General features: G+C 44.1%; 1 protein-coding gene across 6 annotated transcripts in view; it reads right to left on the reverse strand.

The window, feature by feature from the left end:
- Positions 1-20,348, reverse strand: part of rnf31 (ring finger protein 31) — a 138,815-nt gene that overhangs the window by 67,168 nt on the left and 51,299 nt on the right. For all 6 annotated transcript variants that reach the window (XM_034105186.2, XM_034105184.2, XM_034105185.2 and 3 more), the window contains 4 exons: positions 19,755-19,888; positions 19,263-19,435; positions 7,813-8,046; positions 492-644 (listed from right to left, as the gene is read on the reverse strand). In XM_034105186.2, the coding sequence (XP_033961077.1) occupies positions 492-644; positions 7,813-8,046; positions 19,263-19,435; positions 19,755-19,888 (694 nt within the window). The remainder of the gene's footprint in view (positions 1-491; positions 645-7,812; positions 8,047-19,262; positions 19,436-19,754; positions 19,889-20,348) is intronic.

Here is a 20,348-nt window from a genome sequence, read left to right on the forward strand (position 1 = left end):
TTTGCATATAAGAAATGGAGATGTGTCATTATGAAATACAAGTCCCCTGAAATAAAAACGTGTCATTATGAAATAAAAGTCCCATGAAATAAATAAATGTGTATTTAAATGTACATGTATACATATTTATTGCCTCATTTATTTCATAGGCATATATATATATTTATTTAATGTTGTCTTAAATGGCATTCCATAGATCTGTACCTTGCTGCATTGCTTAAAATGTAAATAAAGTAACATGTTTTTTAAAGTAAAGTACATTTTTATTGAGTTTAAGAAATGGCTTATATATTGATCTTGTGTTTTATATAAAATGCTGAATTTAATTAACATTATTTAGAGGCTTTAAATAAGCCCAATGTTTATTTGTACTCTTCTTGCACTGTTAATCGTTTGTTATCTCGTATGTTTGTGTTTTTAAATTGTGCAAAAACATTAAACCATTAACAGGATCTAACAGACTTAAATTGTAGTGAGAGAGGCATACTGACTGAAAGGGGAGATGTTGCCACCAGCGTTGTGATGTTGTCCATCAGCAGAGGGAGCTCCGTCTTCAACCATCTGCAGGGCAGGATGCTGCTGTCGCCTGCTACCCTCATGCTTGTAAACACCTCCTCTGGACTCACTCCTTTCTTCTCCCCATCCTGACACACACAGAAAGGACAAACACTAGAATACAGACACCAATTCCAAGCCAACCCCTTCCCTCTCTTCTTCCCTACTCACACTCAGTTTGCATCTTCAAGTTAAGCGTTAAGGACCCTAGCTGATTATGTGGAATGCGGTTTCTGTCCCTCATGGAACAACCTGTGTACTAGTAGTTAGGTGCAAACATGTACTTGTAAAGTATAATAAGTAAGCTAGACATTTTGTGATATGATAATAATAATAATATAATTGTGATATAGAAGTGAGTCTAAAACTGTAAGCGTCTTCATTTGACTGTACAGGGACTTTTGCAAAAACCAATCCGCTCACAAACGCACTTAAAAGGAGAAGAGGTTTACAAGGGATTTTTTTTAAATGTTGAAGTGAAATTCATCAATCTGGTGCACTTTGAGCACAACATGAATGTATGGATACAGTTCTCAACACTCAGATGAAAGGGAGCTGTATACTTTTCAATAATCCAAACATCTTTAGAATTAAACTTAAATTGAATTTAAACTTAAATTAAACTTGTTTTAATTTATCTTATGTTACCTAGTTAGCATTCTTTCTTTTTATTTATGCATATTTTACTAATCACTCTCCTTTTAAACAGTTTTTAGTTTTTTTTTACTGTCCTATAGTACACATTGGAAAGATTTCTTACTTCATCTATATTAAGTAGATAAAGGTGTTCTCTCTCTCTCTCTCTCTGATTGAGTGGACCGGTGAGTATAGCGGTGAGCGATCGTTTAAAGTTTACAACTTTTCAAACCATTGTTAACTATTCACTTTCCTCTGGGTGATAGTTTATGTCTTTGTGCATCATTTCACCGACCTTGGTGTTTTTGGTGGTGTTGTTTGGTTGCACTGGTGAATTGCAGTGTTGGGAAAGTTCACTTTCTACATGAACTAGTTCAGTTCACAGTTCACACATTTTAAAATGAACTAGTTCAGTTCATAGTTCATAATTCAAAATGTTGAACTAAAGTTCATGGTTTCAAAAATGAACTAATTTATAGTTCATAGTTCTTTTTTCAATACGTTGCTGTGAGCTATTATTTGTCTCCTGTACGATGTTAATGGGCCATTTCAATTTTTACAATATCCTCAGAGGGCCGTACAAGTTATTGACCTCTGCTTAAAAAAACTAAAATCACAGCCCATTCATTTCATTCTGTGCAAAGAAAAAGCAACCTCTTCATCCAGATATCTCACCATGACTCGCGTATGCATGCACGTGCAGGGTGTGGCGTGACCACCAAAACAGAAAGATAATTTATGGACACAAGATGTGTGCAAATGTATTTAGTTTCCTATCCATGTGAACATGGTTTAAGTGGGGGGGACCTAACCTCCTCTAGAGGGGTCCGGGGGGGCATGCTCCCCTGGGAAGATTTGTTGCACTTTGAGAGCAACATTAGGAGATCTATGGACACATCTCTCAACACCCAAACACAACTGTAAGCAGATTTTCTTTTAATTTATGGATATTTGACAAATCACTACCCTTTCAAACTGTATTCTTCTTTATTAATAACTGTCATATAGTATTTTATACCTGTTTACTTTATTCTCTTATTTTTTTTAGAACTATAATGATCATATAAAGATGTGCCTTTACCTCACTGGTTGTAGACAAAGCTTCTTATATTCGTTAGCATAGCTAGCTAACCAGATGCTAATGATAACAACACAGTTATTGACTGTATGACAGATGAGCAGATCGCCACTGGGCTTTCAACTAAAGACACAGACACGCAGAAACTGCGGCATGTGTATGGACTTATCGGTACTGCAATTTCTGAAGTGCTGGAGTGGCGTTCTGGTGCTCTCCGTCAGAACTGCACCCCTGTCAGTCGAGACATATACCACGTGATGACACGTTAGGCTTGTGTTGTGTTCAAGGACCCTGACCTTGGCCAGGAAAAACAGGCACCCGCTTGTTTAATTTTTTTGCGGTCTAGATTTCTTTCATTTTTTTATTTTTTGCGTGTGTTTATAAATTACCTCGAGGGCCGTACCAAATTGTCTCGCGGGCCGTATACGGCCGGAGGCCGGAGGTTCCCCACCCCTGCCGTAGAGTCTCACTCTGAGCGAGTGCTGCTGCAGCTGCTCTCGGCTTCGTCCATACTAATTAATTAATTAATTAATTAATTAATTCAATGCTCGCCGGTTCCGCGGTTCCACATTGTTTGTTGTGAGGAGTCTGATATATTTAGTATATTTATATTTTAGTGCGACAGCCAGGGGTGACAGGCGCGTACGCGTCACAGGCAGCTTGCTGTTGCCAGATTGGGTGGTTTTCCGCATTATTTTGAAGCCTGTTTACGGTGTGTTTTAACTGGGTTTTCGGCTGAAAGGCATATGAAATCTGGCACACTTTTGAACGCCGTTATAATACAGTGCTGAGAATGAACGCACTTTTGAACGCCGTTATACAGTGCTGAGAATGAACGCGTTCTCAATTACGTTCATCGAGCGGAAATACAGTACGTTCAGTTCACGTTCGCCCAAAATATGAACGCGTTCATGAACGATCGTTCATTGAACGCGTTCAGGTACATCACTGGTGAATTGTTTGTCACGCCGCCAGGCATGGCGTTCCGTGGCAGCTGCGCCGGGTTAGAGAAGCTGACTCGCCAACACGCCATCAAGCTCTCTCCACCTGTCGGTGTGTCGGTGGAGGAGTGTGGTCTGGCTGTGGGGGCTGTGGTGGGATATGGCAGAGTTAAATCTGCCTCCCGCATGAATAGTGCAGTGGTTATTTTTTTAGACTGCACGGAGAATGATGATGATTTTGTGTATACTGTCCATGTTACGTCTGACATTTTGAGATGTTATGGTTGTGGAGCAGCAGGACACCTGATCTGCGCGTGCCCGGAGAGTGCGGGTGATGCGCCCGTGGTGTCAACGCTCGCAGCCGGCCCCACGGTGCCCACGGCGGAGCCGCTACCGGTTGCCTTGTCCACGGCCGGGCCGCCGGTGCTGGGGTCCGCGCCCGCGGCGGAGCCGCTGCAGGTACCTTTGTCCACAGCCGGGCTGCCGGTGCTGGGGTCCGCGCCAGCTGCGGAGCCGCTGCCGGTTGCTTTGTCCACGGCCGGGCCCGCGCCGGAAACGCCGGTGGTGGAACCGCAGGTCAGTCGGTCCGGCAGAGCCAACGATTTCACGCGTAGAAAGCACACAGGCAGCCGGTACACACAGTATCACACATATGGACACTCTATTTACTTTATTAGGAAACAAGAGTTTAAATGTAACGTTTCTCCAGGAAACTCACAGCACTGCTGAGAACGAGAGTGACTGGAGGAGGGAATGGGGGGAGGGCTTCTTCAGCCATAAGCGCAGCAATAGTGGAGGGGTTGCCATTCTCTTTGCGAGGGGCTTTACACCCTTCTCCTGTGCGGTCGATGAGGTCATCCCAGGACACTTGCTCAAAATAAATGCTGAATTTGAAAAAGTTAAAATATGTTTTATAAATATTTCTGCTCCCAGTGTGGGCGCAGAGAGGCTTTTGTTATTTGAGAAACTGAAACACACTCTTAGCACCTGTGATAGTGAGGAGTATCTGTTCCTGGGGGGTGACTTCAACTGCACAGAGAACCCTGTGCTGGATAGGAACCATCAGGAACCGCATGCTGCCTCGAAGAGTGCCTTAATAAGACTAACAGAAAGCTTTGAGCGGTGTGATGTTTGGAGGCACTTCCCCCCGGGCCAGCGGCAGTACACGTGGGTGCACTCTAGGGATAACCTGTTGTCTCTAGCTAGGCTGGATCGTGTCTATGTTTTTCATCATCACATTAATGTGAGCAGAAGCTGCTCCATCAGTCCAGTGGGAATCTCTGACCATTCCCTCGTACAAGTCTCAGTTTTTATTAATCATGTTAAGTGTAATGGTGCGTATTGGCACTTTAATGCTTCTTTGTTGGCCGACAACCATTTTAAAAATGTTTTTAAATTATTTTGGGAAAACTACCATTTTATCTAAGAGAGAGTACAGTTCTCTTCAGCAGTGGTGGGATGTAGGGAAAGTGAAGATCAAGCAGCTTTGCCTGCAGTACACTTTCAATGTCACAAAGGACATGGCTAGATCTCTGAGAGCTCTGGAGGGAGAAGTGGTGGAGCTGCAGGGATTGGCAGACTCCACAGGAGAGCGAGAACATGTTGAAGGTTTCAAAAGTAAAAGCTCAGCTCTGTCTGACCTGCTGGGGTTTCTGCTCAGGGTGCTCTGCTCAGATCCCGGTTTCAGAACATCGTGAAAATGGATGCTCCCTCTCACTTGTTCTTTGGTCTGGAGCGTAAGAATGGTCAGAGGAGGCTGATGCACTCGATCCAATGCTGGGCAGCCGACATTCGTCAGTGTGCTGTGGAGTTCTACAAAGAGCTCTACAGAACAGAGTTCCAGGCCGAGCCAGAGGTGGCGCAGTTGTTCTATGAGGGCCTTCCTAACGTCCCTGAGGAGGACCATGCTGAGCTGGAGGCGGAGCTCTCTGCCCAGGAGCTGCAGGAAGCCCTGCAGAGCATGCAGAGTGGGAAGGCTCCTGGCATAGACGGCCTGCCTGCAGACTTCTATAAGGCTCTCTGGCCAGTTATAGGTGACGACCTGCTGAGTGTGCTCAGAGACAGTCTAAGTAACGGGAGGTTGCCTCTGAGTTGCAGGAGAGCTGTGCTCACTCTCCTCCCTAAGAAAGGAGACCTGCAGGAGATTAGGAACTGGCGTCCTGTGTCTCTACTCTGTACCGACTACAAGCTGCTTTCCAGAGTGTTAGCGACGAGGCTGAGGAAAGTGATGGAGCATGTCGTTCACGTAGACCAGACATACTGTGTACCCAGCAGGTTGATAACTGACAAGGTGACTCTGACTCCAGATGTTCTGGACCTCTCTGGTTCATTGAGCTGTGAGCTTGGTCTGATTTTTCTAACCCAAGAAAAGGCTTTTGACCGAGTTGAACACCAGTACTTGTGGCAGACGCTGGAAGCTTCTGGGTTCAGCTCTGGTCTCATAGCAAATATCCAGGTCTTGTACAGGGACCTTGAGAGTGTACTGAAGATAAACGGTAGTTTGTGTGCTCCTTTTGAAGCTCAGAGAGGAGTCCGACAGGGCTGCTCTTGTCCGGGATGCTCTACTCCCTGGCCATAGAGCCTTTTTTACACCGGTTAAGGTCAAAGTTACAGGGTTTCTCTTTTCCTGGCTGTAGGGATGTTTTTAAATTGTCTGCTTATGCGGATGACATAATGGTCTTTGTTAAAAAACTAGATGACATCAATGTTTTAACTGAAACTGTGAGACATTTTTGCAAAATCTCATCTGCTCGAGTCAACTGGGGGTTAAAGTGAGGCCTTAGCAGGAGGAGAGGGCAGCATTGATCAACTGGGGGAAAGTGAGGCCTTAGCAGGAGGCGAGGGCAGCATTGATCAACTGGGGGAAAGTGAGGCCTTAGCAGGAGGCGAGGGCAGCATTGATCAACTGGGGGAAAGTGAGGCCTTAGCAGGAGGCGAGGGCAGCATTGATCAACTGGGGGAAAGTGAGGCCTTAGCAGGAGGGCAGCATTGATCAGGGGCAGGGTTAAAGTACCTGGGTATTTATCTTGGTGATGACACATTTTGTTTGAAAAACTGGGACGGGCTTATAGAGAAAGTGGAAGGCCGGTTAAAGAAGTGGAAGTGGATCCTTCCCAAACTTTCTTTTAAAAGGAGAATCGTTATTTTAAACAACCTTGTTTCCTCCATGCTGGCTCACCGGCTGGCATGCACCGACCCACCCGTAAACCTGCTGTCCAGGGTGCAGGCTCTCATGGTGGACTTCTTCTGGGACCGCATGCACTGGGTCCCTCAGAGCGTCCTGTTCCTGCCAAAGGAGGAGGGGGGACATGGCCTGGTTCACCTGGCAAGCAGAGGAGCGGCCTTCAGGCTCCGGTTCGTCCAGAGGTTCCTGACTGGACCTGCTGACCTGGTCTGGAGACCCGTAGCTCGGGCCTTATTGGAGCGCTGTGGTGGGCTGGGGCTGGCTGGGTCTGGCTGAGTCGCTGTTCCTAATGGACCTGAAAGGATTACGCCTGAACAATCTCTCGGGGTTCTATGGAGGTCTCTTCAAGGTGTGGGGACTACTCAGAAAAGAGAGACCAGAGTGCTGTGGCTCACTGTTCTGGCTCCTCAGAGAGCCGGTGGTCCGTGGATCTCGGCTTGTGTGTGGAGTAGGGCCTTCTCTACAGCAGAGACTCTGTGAGGAGAAGATCCTCACGCTGGGCCAGGTGGTGGAGGTGTGTGGCCCCCGTCTGGACAACGCTGCAGGCCTCACGTCTGAGCCTCAGGTCAGTCCGGGTGGTCAGCCTCCTGCTGCAGAGCTGGAAGCAGCAGCTCAGCCAATCAGAGCTGGCGCTGATCGCTGCTCACAGTAACGGACTGAAGTCTCCAAATGACAATGACTCTTTTCCAGAGATGCAATGTTTTGCTGATCTCAGTTGTGAGGGTTTTTTTTTTAAAGTTGGACAATGTTACTGATTTTAAGTTTAGCACCATGTCCAACAAAACATTTTATTATTTGGTGACAAAGTGCTAAATCAGAGCAGACTCCAAGAGCGAGTGGACACGCGGTGGAGAGCTCACCTGGGCCTGACAGAGGCTCAGAGGCCTGAGTGGAGAGCGCTCTACAAGCCTCCGCTGACTAAGAGGGGTGGAGAATAGCTTTAGACCGCGTTGTGCCGTCCAACTTCCTCTGTACCTCTTGCATTGACCAAAGCCCGAGGAGGTCATTTATCTCTTCAGCGGTCCACTGCTGCTTGTATTTACTGGTATTCCATCCTGGTTCGTAGTTGTGTGTGTGGCTGAACAGAATTTGCGGCATTTTGTTGTTGTTGATCAGGTTAATCCCGCCCCCCGCCTCTGATGTAAGCGTGAAGTATTGGTTCTTGGTTCTTGCCGGGCACCCGAGTGGGGTCAGTCAAGAACCGGTTTTCGGTGCTTAGACCCGGCTCCGCTGCGGTGGAAACGGGAAGAACCAGAGCTAAATCAGGCTGTAGCTCGGAACCGGCTCTGGAACCGGTTTGCTGTAAAAGGGGCAAGAGTGACCCTACAGTGTGGGAGTGTGGGAGTGTGTAAGTGTCCGTTTTGAATGGTTTCCAAGTGTGTTTTGGATGAGAGGACAAAGACAGATGGTGGACTCACTCTGATCAGTTGGATCAGCTTCAGGCCCTCCTCCTTCATCAGCCTCTGCCTCCAGGAGTCCAGGTCTTCAGGAGCGGGGCCTTTGGGTTTGATTGGCAGGGCCGGCACCCGTCTGATAGGAGAGGGGGGGCGCAGCTTCACAGGGAGGGGGGCGGGCTCCGGACGAGCCAGGTCACACATCTCACACACTGTCGCAGGAGAGTAGTTCAGGTAGGTACAGAACTGACACACCCACTGAGAGAGAGAGGGAGAGACTTAGTAAACAAAGAACAGAACATTCATCATCATTTTCATATCCGTGCCTAAAACTGTGTACGAAAAAAATGTCCGCAAACATTTAAATATGCTCACATATCCAATTAATCTGAATTGATTGGTTCATAAATATACTTTATAAACCAAAAATGCATTAATGAGACTCTTTAGTCTTTCTGGTTGAGTCCCAATATGAACATTAAAACAGGTTTTGCTTGCTGTAAACTTTCCTCTTGTTATTACATATTGTAAAATTAAATAGTATAAATATTCATTTACTTGTGAAAACACATTCTCATGTGATCTCATATGTTAGAGTTTATTCTAGCACATGATAAATCACTTCAAAGGGTATCATTAGGACATACTGTACATACATGTATACAACTCCCTGAAACATAAACAAATGATTCAGTCATATTTAACATAATGTCACCTTTTCACTTTTTCTGAAGACATTACAGACCTTTTTCTATTTGGTACTCATTGTCATTTATCTGTGGTGAAAATATTTCCTCTTTTTTGGCTTTCCTTTAAACAGCTAAGGTACTCGACAACAAAGACACTAGAGAACAACATGAGTATTTACAGGATCATGCATATCAAGGCTCAAAATCCTTGGGAGCCCACATTTTCCAGGTGTTCTATTGTTATTCATGTTGCAACATACATAATCTTTAACTGATGGGGGTCTGAAGACCTTTGTTCTTCAAGGAACCTTTGAAGAAGCTGGTCAGCAGAAAGCTTTAATCAGAGGTCGATGTGTTTATCCTGTAGCACTCATGAACACAGATCAAGTGAAGTGAGGATTCATTTCCTGAGTGTTGCTGCAGAGAGCAGGATCACTCTGAAGGCTATGTAAGACATTGATTTTATACGTCTTGCTTTTCTGGTTATTCCCATGATATTTTGTTTCGATTTCCTTTAAATTAGCAGATTTCTCTACTGCATTGTTTCTAATGTCTTTCAGCGCTTTTTCTCGTGGCGGCTTAATATAAATGTTTATAGAAAAAGCCAGATTGTTAGCATGGGTAAAACCAAACATGATAAACAGCACATCCCCAATGTTTTTTTTTTTTTAAATTGGGGAACAAGTTTCTGATAATCAGTTGCGAGGATTGCTGACAGACACACACACACACGTATACTGTTTTTTATTTGTAATACGGACCAAGTCTCTGATCAAACATGATAACACACTAGGGATGTAACGATATATCGATGTTGTATGTTTTAAACCTTTATTCAACCAAATGGTCCCATTGAGATCATCAATCTCTTTTTCAAGGGAGACCTGTCCAACATGGCAGCAAGTAGGATACAACATGAACATAAAACAACAGATAACAATAAAGGACATCTTATTTACTGTCAGGGTTTAGTGCTAGTATGCTGTATGCTGTTGTGTTTTAGTGTCTTGTCTATCGGTCTGTTGATAATTACTATACTCTCTCTCTCTCCAGGTGTCGGCACTTCCTGTCCATGTGGCACCTGCTAGACTGATTGTTGTTCCCGCCCCTGATTGTGTCCACCTGTGTCCCATTACCTAATATGTATATTTAGTCCTTCTCTCCCTTTGTCTGGTGTTGGTTCGTTTTGTGTTATCGTTAGATCCATGCCTGTTTACCAGAGAACGATATTACAGTACCTAGTAGAACCTAGTGATTCCATGGAGAGTCCTAGTAGAACCTAGAAGTCATTTGATAGCTTTGGTTTCTGTCCAATAAAGACTATTACCAAGCAACAGAATCGAGCATCTGAGTTCTTACGAGCCTAGCGTACCACGGGAAACCTCACCCGGCCCGGACACGGAAAGGATTGACAGATTGATAGCTCTTTCTCCCGTGAACCAACCTAACAAGATGGACTCAGCCGATTCTACAACGCTAAAGACGGCCCTGCAGGTGCAGGGTAGAGTCCTTCATCAGCATGAGGAACAGCTGTCAGCTATTAACCAAGGGGTCCAGAGTTTGAATGTTCGTCAAGACAACCTTCAAGCTACTGTGTCAACGGAAATACACCTACTGGCTGAGAAGATGCGGGAAGTACTCACTCATCTCGTGGCAAATCCTGGTGTTCCTGCGGCACAGTTTTCCGGTCCAGCGGGGGTCGGGTCTGCTGATATTCCCGTTCAAGTCCCCGTACATTCGCCTACGATCCGCCTCGCTTCGCCAGAGAAATTCTCCGGAGAATCTGGAAACTGTCGTCCTTTCCTGGTGCAGTGCGATCTCCACTTCAAACACCAGCCCGCAGCATTTCCCACCGATCAAGCTAAGATAGCTTTTATTGTTTCTCATCTGACGGGGAGAGCGGAAGCCTGGGCAACAGCGGAGTGGTCCCGGAACTCGCCTGTTTGTCAGTCAGTAAGACTGTTTTTGGAGACCATGAGCAAGATTTTTGATCTGACATCACCCGGGAGAGAGGCAGCGAGAGCCCTGGTGAACATTAAGCAGCGGCAGAGGAGAGTGATGGATTACGCAATCGAGTTCCGTACTTTGGCAGCGGAGAGTGGGTGGAACTCAGCGGCTCTCTTTGATGCCTTCCTGCATGGATTATCGGATCCCATAAAGGATCAGTTGGCTCCATTACAGCTGCCTGAAGATGTGGACTCGCTCATCGCCATGGCTATCCGGGTTGATCAACGTCTAGCTGAAAGAGAGCGGGAGAAAAGAAGGAATACAGGATCCACTCCACCTTTCAGACAGGAATTACCGAGGGAATACAACGCTTGGCAGAGGAATTCCCAGTCTTCACCTCCAGAGCGACCAGCGCCCCCTATCGCCGCGGAGGAACCGATGCAGCTCGGTAGAGCCAGACTCACTCCGGAGGAGCGTCAGCGCCGTCTACGGGAACGGCGATGCTTCTACTGCGGCCAGCAGGGTCATGTTTCGGCAGCCTGTTCAGTAAAAGATCGGGCTCATCAGCGGGAAGGAGGACGCTGGTGAGCCGAGTGACTTCCGTCGACTCTCCAGTCAGAAAATTAATGCAGGTACAAATCAAACTTGGTGATAATACTATGACTCAGGATGCATTAGTCGATTCTGGGGCTGATGAGAGTTTGTTAGACTGGGAGTTGGCTAAAAGTTTAAACTTAAAGGTCGTTCTTTTAGATCAACCCTTAGAGGCTAGTGCCTTGGACGGACGCCTTTTATGTACTATTACTCATCGCACGGAGACCATGGTATTAGTCATAGATCAGGAACATAGTGAGCAAATAAGTTTTCATTTATTTAACTCTGCTCAACATCCTATCATTTTGGGGTACCCCTGGCTTGTTAAACACAACCCTCACATTGACTGGCAGACAGGAAAGGTTAAAGGGTGGGGAGTTGAGTGCTCTCGTTCATGTTTAAGTAAAACAGGGTTGAGTAAATTGCATGGATCTAGTAACTCTAAGCAGGGGTCAGGCAATAACACTGACACTTTTTCTAAGCCTTCTGACTTTCCTGATTTGGCTAAAATTCCGGCGTGTTATTTAGACATCAAGGAGGTGTTTAATAAAACACGAGCTACTTCTTTGCCACCCCATAGACCGTACGATTGCCCCATAGACCTTCTGTCAGGCTCTACTATTCCCAAGGGACGGTTGTACTCACTTTCTGGGCCAGAAAGGGAGGCCATGAAGGAATATATCGATTCTTCACTCAAAGCTGGTTTGATTCGGCCATCTTCATCCCCAGCAGCGGCAGGTTTCTTTTTCGTGGGGAAAAAGGACGGGACATTAAGGCCCTGTATTGACTACAGTCCGCTAAATCAGATCATAGTTAAGAACAGATATCCCCTTCCACTCATCTCTACGGCATTCGAACTGTTACAGGGAGCTAAGATATTCACCAAGCTTGACTTAAGGAATGCTTATCACCTTGTGCGCATCCGGGAGGGCGATGAGTGGAAAACAGGTTTCAATACACCTACGGGACATTACGAATATTTGGTGATGCCTTTTGGACTTTGTAATGCACCTGCTGTTTTCCAAGCCCTCATTAATGATGTGTTAAGAGATTTTCTGAATGTTTTCTGTTTTGTGTATCTCGATGATATTCTCATCTTTTCTCCAGATGAGAAAACTCATGTTAACCATGTTCACCTTGTTCTTCAGAGACTCCTGGCTAACCATTTGTTTGTGAAGGCTGAAAAATGTGAGTTTCATGTCAACTCAGTGTCATTTTTGGGCTTTGTGATTTCCCCTAACAAAGTGGAAATGGACCCAGCTAAGGTCAGTGATGTGGCTAATTGGCCAACACCAGACAATAGAAAGAAAGTTCAGCAATTTTTGGGGTTTGCTAACTTTTACAGACGTTTCATACGCAATTTCAGTGCTATTGCCTCTCCTCTCCATGCCCTTACCTCTCCCCATGTTCAGTTTGTGTGGAATCCACAGGCAGAGAAGTCTTTCCTGGAACTGAAGAGGAGGTTCACCACAGCTCCCATCCTGACTGTACCTGATCGCCACCGACAGTTTGTGGTGGAAGTGGACGCCTCCAACGACGGCGTTGGAGCTATACTGTCCCAGATATCAGCAAAGGACAACAAACTTCATCCATGTGCATATCTCTCCCGTAAGCTATCTTCTGCCGAGAGGAATTACGACGTGGGAAATCGGGAACTGTTGGCGGTGAAGATTGCTTTGGAGGAGTGGCGGCACTGGTTGGAGGGAGCGGAGCAGGATTTCCTGGTCTGGACGGATCACAAACACCTGCAATACATCAGGAAGGTCAAACGCTTGAACTCTAGGCAGGCCAGATGGGCTTTGTTCTTTAATAGATTTAGGTTCACTCTGTCATATAGACCTGGTTCACAGAATGGAAAGCCTGATGCACTCTCCAGAATGTATGATCCTGAGCCATCCCCCAAGAGTCCAGACCCCATTCTGCGGCCAGACCGAGTGATAGGGAGTGTGACCTGGCCCATTGAAGCCAAGGTCAAACAGGCTAACAGCGGGAATCCTGTTCCTAAAGGGTGTCCTCAGAATCGCCTGTTTGTTCCAGGGACACTTCGTTCTAAGGTGATTCATTGGGCCCATACATCTGTTCTTTCATGCCATCCTGGAACCAAGAGGACCCTCTTTATGGTGAAACACAGATTCTGGTGGCCTGCTATGGGGAAAGATGTGGCAGAATATGTGGCAGCATGTCCTGTGTGTGCTAGGAACAAGACGTCTCGTCAAGCTGTGGCAGGTCTTCTCCGACCTCTGCCCATTCCCAACAGACCATGGTCGCACATTGCGTTGGACTTTGTGACAGGATTTCCACCTTCGGCAGGTTACACCACAGTACTCTCAGTCATTGATCGTTTTTCCAAGATGGTACACCTCATCCCCATGTCCAAATTGCCTACGGCCAGAGAAACAGCACAGGCCATGTTGTCCCATGTTTTCCGTATCCATGGTTTCCCAAACGATGTCGTTTCAGACCGAGGCCCACAATTCGTTTCACGTTTCTGGAGGGAGTTTTGTCGCCTGATCCAAGCCACTGTGAGCCTGACGTCCGGATACCATCCCCAGTCAAACGGCCAAGCGGAGAGGATGAGCCAAGAAATGGAGACCTGTTTGAGATGCCTGGTGTCCCAGAAACCTACCACCTGGAGCAAACATCTGATTTGGGTTGAGTATGCACACAACACCTTACCCACATCAGCCACCGGAATCTCTCCTTTCCAATGTGTCCATGGATACCAGCCTCCATTGTTCCCGGAGCTCGAGCAGGAAGTTATCGTACCATCAGCACATGCTCTGGTTCGCCGCTGTCGCCGGGTATGGAAGGGAGTTCGCCAGATGCTGCAGAGAAGTGCGACCGGCATGAAGAGGTTGGCTGACCGAAAGCGACGTCCATCCCCTAGATACAAGGTCGGTCAACGAGTGTGGTTGTCCACCAAAGATCTTCCTCTGCACGTCCCCTCCAGGAAACTGGCTCCTCGGTTCGTTGGTCCATATCCCATTTCAAAAATTATTAATCCTGTTGCTGTTCGCCTATGTCTCCCAAAGTCCCTCAAGGTCCACCCCACGTTCCATGTCAGCAAGCTGAAACCAGTTTTAGAGAGCAGACTGGTTCCCCCCTCCACACCACCTCCACCTCCCCGGGTCATCGACGGAGGTATCGTCTATACAGTCAAAAAGATTCTGTCAGAAAGAAAGCGGGGTAGAGGGAGACAGTTCCTGGTCGACTGGGTAGGGTATGGAATAGAGGAAAGATGCTGGATCCCGGGCAGCTTCATTGTCGACAAGTCCCTTATCACAGATTTTGACAGATTACGGTCTCACTATTCAGGGACGTCTGGAGCCGTCCGTAAAAGGGGGGGGGTACTGTCAGGGTTTAGTGCTAGTATGCTGTATGCTGTTGTGTTTTAGTGTCTTGTCTATCGGTCTGTTGATAATTACTATACTCTCTCTCTCTCCAGGTGTCGGCACTTCCTGTCCGTTTGGCACCTGCTAGACTGATTGTTGTTCCCGCCCCTGATTGTGTCCACCTGTGTCCCATTACCTAATATGTATATTTAGTCCTTCTCTCCCTTTGTCTGGTGTTGGTTCGTTTTGTGTTATCGTTAGATCCATGCCTGTTTACCAGAGAACGATATTATAGTACCTAGTGATTCCATGGAGAGTCCTAGTAGAACCTAGAAGTCATTTGATAGCTTTGGTTTCTGTCCAATAAAGACTATTACCAAGCAACAGAATCGAGCATCTGAGTTCTTACGAGCCCAGCGTATCATTTACAGGGCTACATGTACATACATAGAGACATTGACAAGTACCAACAGTATTTATATCTTGCCCTGTCAATAAGCCTCACCTTCTTGGCAACAACTGTATTGTTTTAGAAGTGGTGGAGAGACAATGCACAGTTTTACCCACTGCTGTTACCCATGGCCAAAGCATATCTCTCTGTCCCAGCAACATCAGTACCAAGCAAGAGAGTTTTTTCCACAGCAGGGGATATTGTAAACGCCCAAACATCCCAGCTTCTACCTCAAAATGTGGACATGCTCATATTCCTAAAAGATAACCTTGATGATGTTGAGTGAGTTAGAGTTGAGTTACTTGAAAAACTAAAGTGAAACTTGATATATTCTATTGTAGGGTCTGATTATTATATTGTTGACACTTTACAATACTACTATCCTACTAAAATGCTGTACAAATCAGATGTATTATTCAATAAAGAAAAACAATAAAAGTAAAAAAAAAAAAAATTACAAAAAAAAATTCACATTTGTTTCCTTTATTTTTCAATATCGCAATAAATATCGTACCGTGGACTTTTTATTGCGATATTATCGTGCCGTGAGTTTTTGGTATTGTTACATCCCTGTAACACACAATGGTTTTTATTTGAACTGGAGACCAAGTTTCTGATCCTCATCTACACACACACACACACACACACACACACACACACACACACACACACACACACACACACACACACACACACACACACACACACACACGTTCTCACTCCCATCCCGTCACATATTGACGGACGGTCAGGGCCCCTCCCCGTCGCTATATTACGTACAGGGTACCCCTTTCCCGTCATTTTCTACGGGCAGGGCGTCCCATAGACCTTCATTGCGGACAGCGGACCCCTTGACCATCAGGTTTCTACGGGAAGGGCGTCCCATAGACCTTCATTGCGGACAGCGGACCCCTTGACCGTCAGGCTTCTACGGGAAGGGCGTCCCATAGACCTTCATAATGCCTATTTTAAGGTTCATTTGGCCATTAAAATGCGTTTTGATGTCATTTTATACGAGTAATGAGTTTTTATTTCTGATTATTTGTGCAGTACATGTACATGATGTTTAGTTTGCTAGTTATGACGAAGATTACTTCATGAATGTGTACACATTCATGGTTGCTAAGGTGGTTGCTATGGACGCTGCAACAGCTCCCAGACCACGTGATCAACAACAATGGCTGTCCTTCGTGTTATTCTCGGTGGAAAAATGCCTATTTTATGGTTCATTTGGCCATTAAAATGCGTTTTGATGTCATTGTATGCGAGTAATGAGTTTTTATTTCTGATTATTTGTGCAGTACATGTACATGATGTTTAGTTTGCTAGTTATGACGATCTGTGAAGAAAATGCATGGGGCTCAGAGCCTCGTATTTTTAAAATCTTTTTTTCCTTCTAATTTGTTATTCTTTTCAAAATAACACACTGTTATTTACTCACCAATAACATACAATTATCCTTGCTTTTATTTATTGGTTTAATTCCATAATCTCGGTCTTTTTTGGCGTTCGTCAGGAACTGAATTTAAAAATAAAAATAACCGGAAACAGACGTGGGCATTTCGAGCGATTACCCAAGATTCTCAGCTACGCTGATTGGATGTTTTAGCCGCAATGCATGCTGGGATTTGGTGTTTATATTATATGAAATCCGGAAAACATTTGAAAAGACTAAAATAATACTTAATTCCGAGTGCTCTTGCTTTTCTCTTTGAAAGTCATCACATAACGGCATTGTAATACACGGTTCGGCTGCATTAAATATTACAGATCTGCCGTAGTTCTTTATTTATAGCGCCCTGATGAGAAGACCTATGGAAAAACTGAAGAAATGCCGCCGAAACTGAATACTTGACGTGGATCATAAATATATCAACAATTAAAAAACTTCTCAATTTCTCTTCACACAATACGTCTCCTTGCAGTATCAACACTAATTCGGCTGACTTTTACATTTGATGTAATTCATAGATAGGTTATATTTACACCATAACGGTGCACAGCTGATAAAAAAGGACTGTAGTTTTTAAAGATATTACTGATTTGAATTGGATTGCATTTTGAATGTAAGAATGTAAATACTGATTCTGAAATAGTATAGCAATATGCTGTAAAATTATGTGAAAGCATGAATAAAACTACACATCTTCAGATGTTGTACATAAGTGTCTGTGTGTACCTTGTGTGCCTAGTGGTTAAAGCACGTTATTGAATTATTGTTTTTATGTGTTATATTTGATTAAAAAAATATTAAGAGTACATATACTTTCATAGGGGGAAAGTAGAAGGTCTGTGATAGAAATATAGAATATAAAAAATCAAGAAGATACTATAAGTGATCTCTTCAATAAAACAGTTTAGTGCAGGATGTACAAAGATATTAATAGGAGGAGGTGCAAAACAGAAAAACGAATTAACCTTTATTTAAACATTAAATAACAGATTACGGTCTTCTTTTAAATAAGAAAAAAACGTTGGGGGTATCTATCTACAGATAAATACAAAGTACTTAACGTCTAATATATTGCTTTCCTGCAATGTTAACTATGTTGAAGCACTTATTTTAACTGATATTATACATATGGATTATACTCTTATGTATGTAGATAGAATAAGAAATGTGCAGAATATGACAGTTTAATGGTGGAGGTACACACATATTGATAGATGTCTTGTACTGCACTGTTGAGGGACCTGTGACCCAAGTTTTTCATTCATTTCATAACTACACCGTAAGTTGTGTAAATGATATGTCAATACACCTTTAAAATCTTGAAATCTTGAAAGGGATGTGCAAAATAGCCATAATATATAGTCTTTAATTAACTATTAGTAGAGAATAACGAGTAATTAATATACTTTATTACTCGTTTCCATTAATGTCAATTGCAGATACATGTTTAGTCTTCTCAAGCACAAGTATCAAATATCTCTCCTGATTGTTGGCACTTGACAATCACCTTATCTGAATTTTACTCAGGTGTAACTAAAGTCTGATTTAAGGGTTGTTTATATTTCACATCATTAATCAGAATCTGCAAAGTAACTCAAATAAATGCAGTGGAGTAAAAATACCAGGTTAACCTCTGAATTGTAGTGGAGTAGAATTACAAAGTATCAATGAGCTTTCATGTGGGTATATTAATGCTATATATTGATGCTGCGCATTATGGACAGCGATTTTTATCCATTTATTAATTATATGTTTTACATTTGATAACACCAATGTGTTTAATACTGGCAACAAATACTGGTGTTTAATACTGGCAACTAATTGTGGGAAAACGAAAAAGTTCAGTAGAGACGTCCCATAGAACATTTTGCGAAACACAATAGTGTAGTGTGTAGTTCTGGGGGGGCGTTCGATTCCAGTTTTGGATAGTCTGGCGTGGTTTCGTTCCATTTCACACAGCTGTTTGACGCTGTAACCTTGGCACACTGCCACTCCAACATCCAATCCCAGACCTAGAAGAGTAATCACGGGGACTGTAGTCCTCAACGATAGCTGGGGATTCTGGGTAGTGTAGTGTCTTCGGCCATCCTAAACTCAAACATTTTGACAATCGCAATGATGCTCGAACTGTCCCTTATAGGCCTACGTCTGTTTCCGGTTATTTTTATTTTGAAATTCAGTTCCTGACGAACACCAAAAAAGACAGAGATTATGGAATTAAACCAATAAATAAAAGCAAGGATAATTGTATGTTATTGGTGAGTAAATAACAGTGTGTTATTTTGAAAAGAATAACAAATTAGAAGGAAAAAAAGATTTTAAAAATACGAGGCTCTGAGCCCCATGCATTTTCCTCACAGACGTAAGGTAATCTTCGTCATAACTAGCAAACTAAACATCATGTACATGTACTGCACAACTAATCAGAAATAAAAACTCATTACTCGCATACAATGACATCAAAACGCATTTTAACGGCCAAATTAACCTTAAAATAGGCATTTTTCCACCGAGAATAACACGAAGGACAGCCATTGTTGTTGATCACGTGGTCTGGGAGCTGTTGCAGCGTCCATAGCAACCACCTTAGCAACCATGAATGTGTACACATTCATGAAGTAATCTTCGTCATAACTAGCAAACTAAACATCATGTACATGTACTGTACAAATAATCCGAAATAAAAACTCATTACTCGCATAAAATGAGATCAAAACGCATTTTAATGGCCAAATGAACCTTAAAATAGGCATTTTGAAGGTCCATGGGACGCCCTGCCCGTAGAAGCCTGACGGGCACACACACACACACACACACACACACACACACACACACACACACACACACACACACACACACACACACACACACACACACACACACACACACACACACACACACACACACACACACACACACACACACACACACACACACACACACACACACACACACACACACACACACACACACACACACACACACACACACACACACACTTAACTGACCTGGCTATCTGGGTCACCGGGCATGCCCAGTACTGGTGCTGGAGGTCTAGGGGGTGTGATTGGTGGGTGTGACGGGGTCACAGGAGGTCGTGTGGCTAAACGCGGTCTTTCACACACTTCACACAGAATACTGCTGGCTGCATTCACCATGGTGCAGCTCTTACACTGCCACTCTGAGAAGAACACACGAACACAAGAACAAATTAAAGTTTTCAAAATGGCCGTTAAGGCCGTCTTCTTTTCCACTCTTTCTTAATTAGAATTAGCTGTCAATACAACTCAACACTTTCTGCAGGTGTCAATATTAAAATAGAGTATTGCTTTCATAATTTAAATTACGAACAGCATTAACCAATACATCAAAAAATTCAAATGTGACCGCAGAAGAAGAAAGGGAAGGATAGAGGCTATAGATTTATTTTATTTGGGTTAATCTCAGTTTACGAAATAACACATAAGGGAGGTGGGACTGGATAGTGGAGAAGAACAGACCAGTGACAGTGGCAGGCTGAGATTCATCTGCTTTAGAGCTGATCAACTCCAAGCGAGGGCGCTCACACTCCTCACACAGCACGTTGTGGACAGAGTTGGCTTTAGTGCAGTGCAGGCAACACCAGGTGGAAGAACTGAAACAGAAAGAGGGACTGTAAGACTTTTGTGTTAATTTGTATAGACTGAATATACTGAGCATCCAGACATTGGTTTTGTTCACTCACTTATCATATCATCGTCCCAGTAGCACTAAGTTCTAGCACTTTGACTTCCATTGTGTTTTAATTGTCACTAATCTTTGCCGTGGTCAGCATTTACTGACTGTGTTCTAAAGATGTTTATGGGTTGAGCTTTTTGAGGGCAATATAAACCCTGAAAGGAAGCATAGTCTTGGCAATAGAAAACAGTATGTAGATTTGTAGGCATTTAATTTCCCTTTATTCCTAACAAAAATTATGATATAGTTTAACAAAAAACCTCCTGTCTAATTCACAGGAAGGACACAATTAACCAAAGCTGAGCAGCAAATAAAATGACTCCTCAACCCTAGGAGGCGGACATATACACTTGTTGAGACCTTTAAATCAAAGTTTA

This window comes from Pseudochaenichthys georgianus, chromosome 17, assembly GCF_902827115.2.
Source record: "Pseudochaenichthys georgianus chromosome 17, fPseGeo1.2, whole genome shotgun sequence".
NCBI classification, from domain to species: domain Eukaryota; kingdom Metazoa; phylum Chordata; class Actinopteri; order Perciformes; family Channichthyidae; genus Pseudochaenichthys; species Pseudochaenichthys georgianus.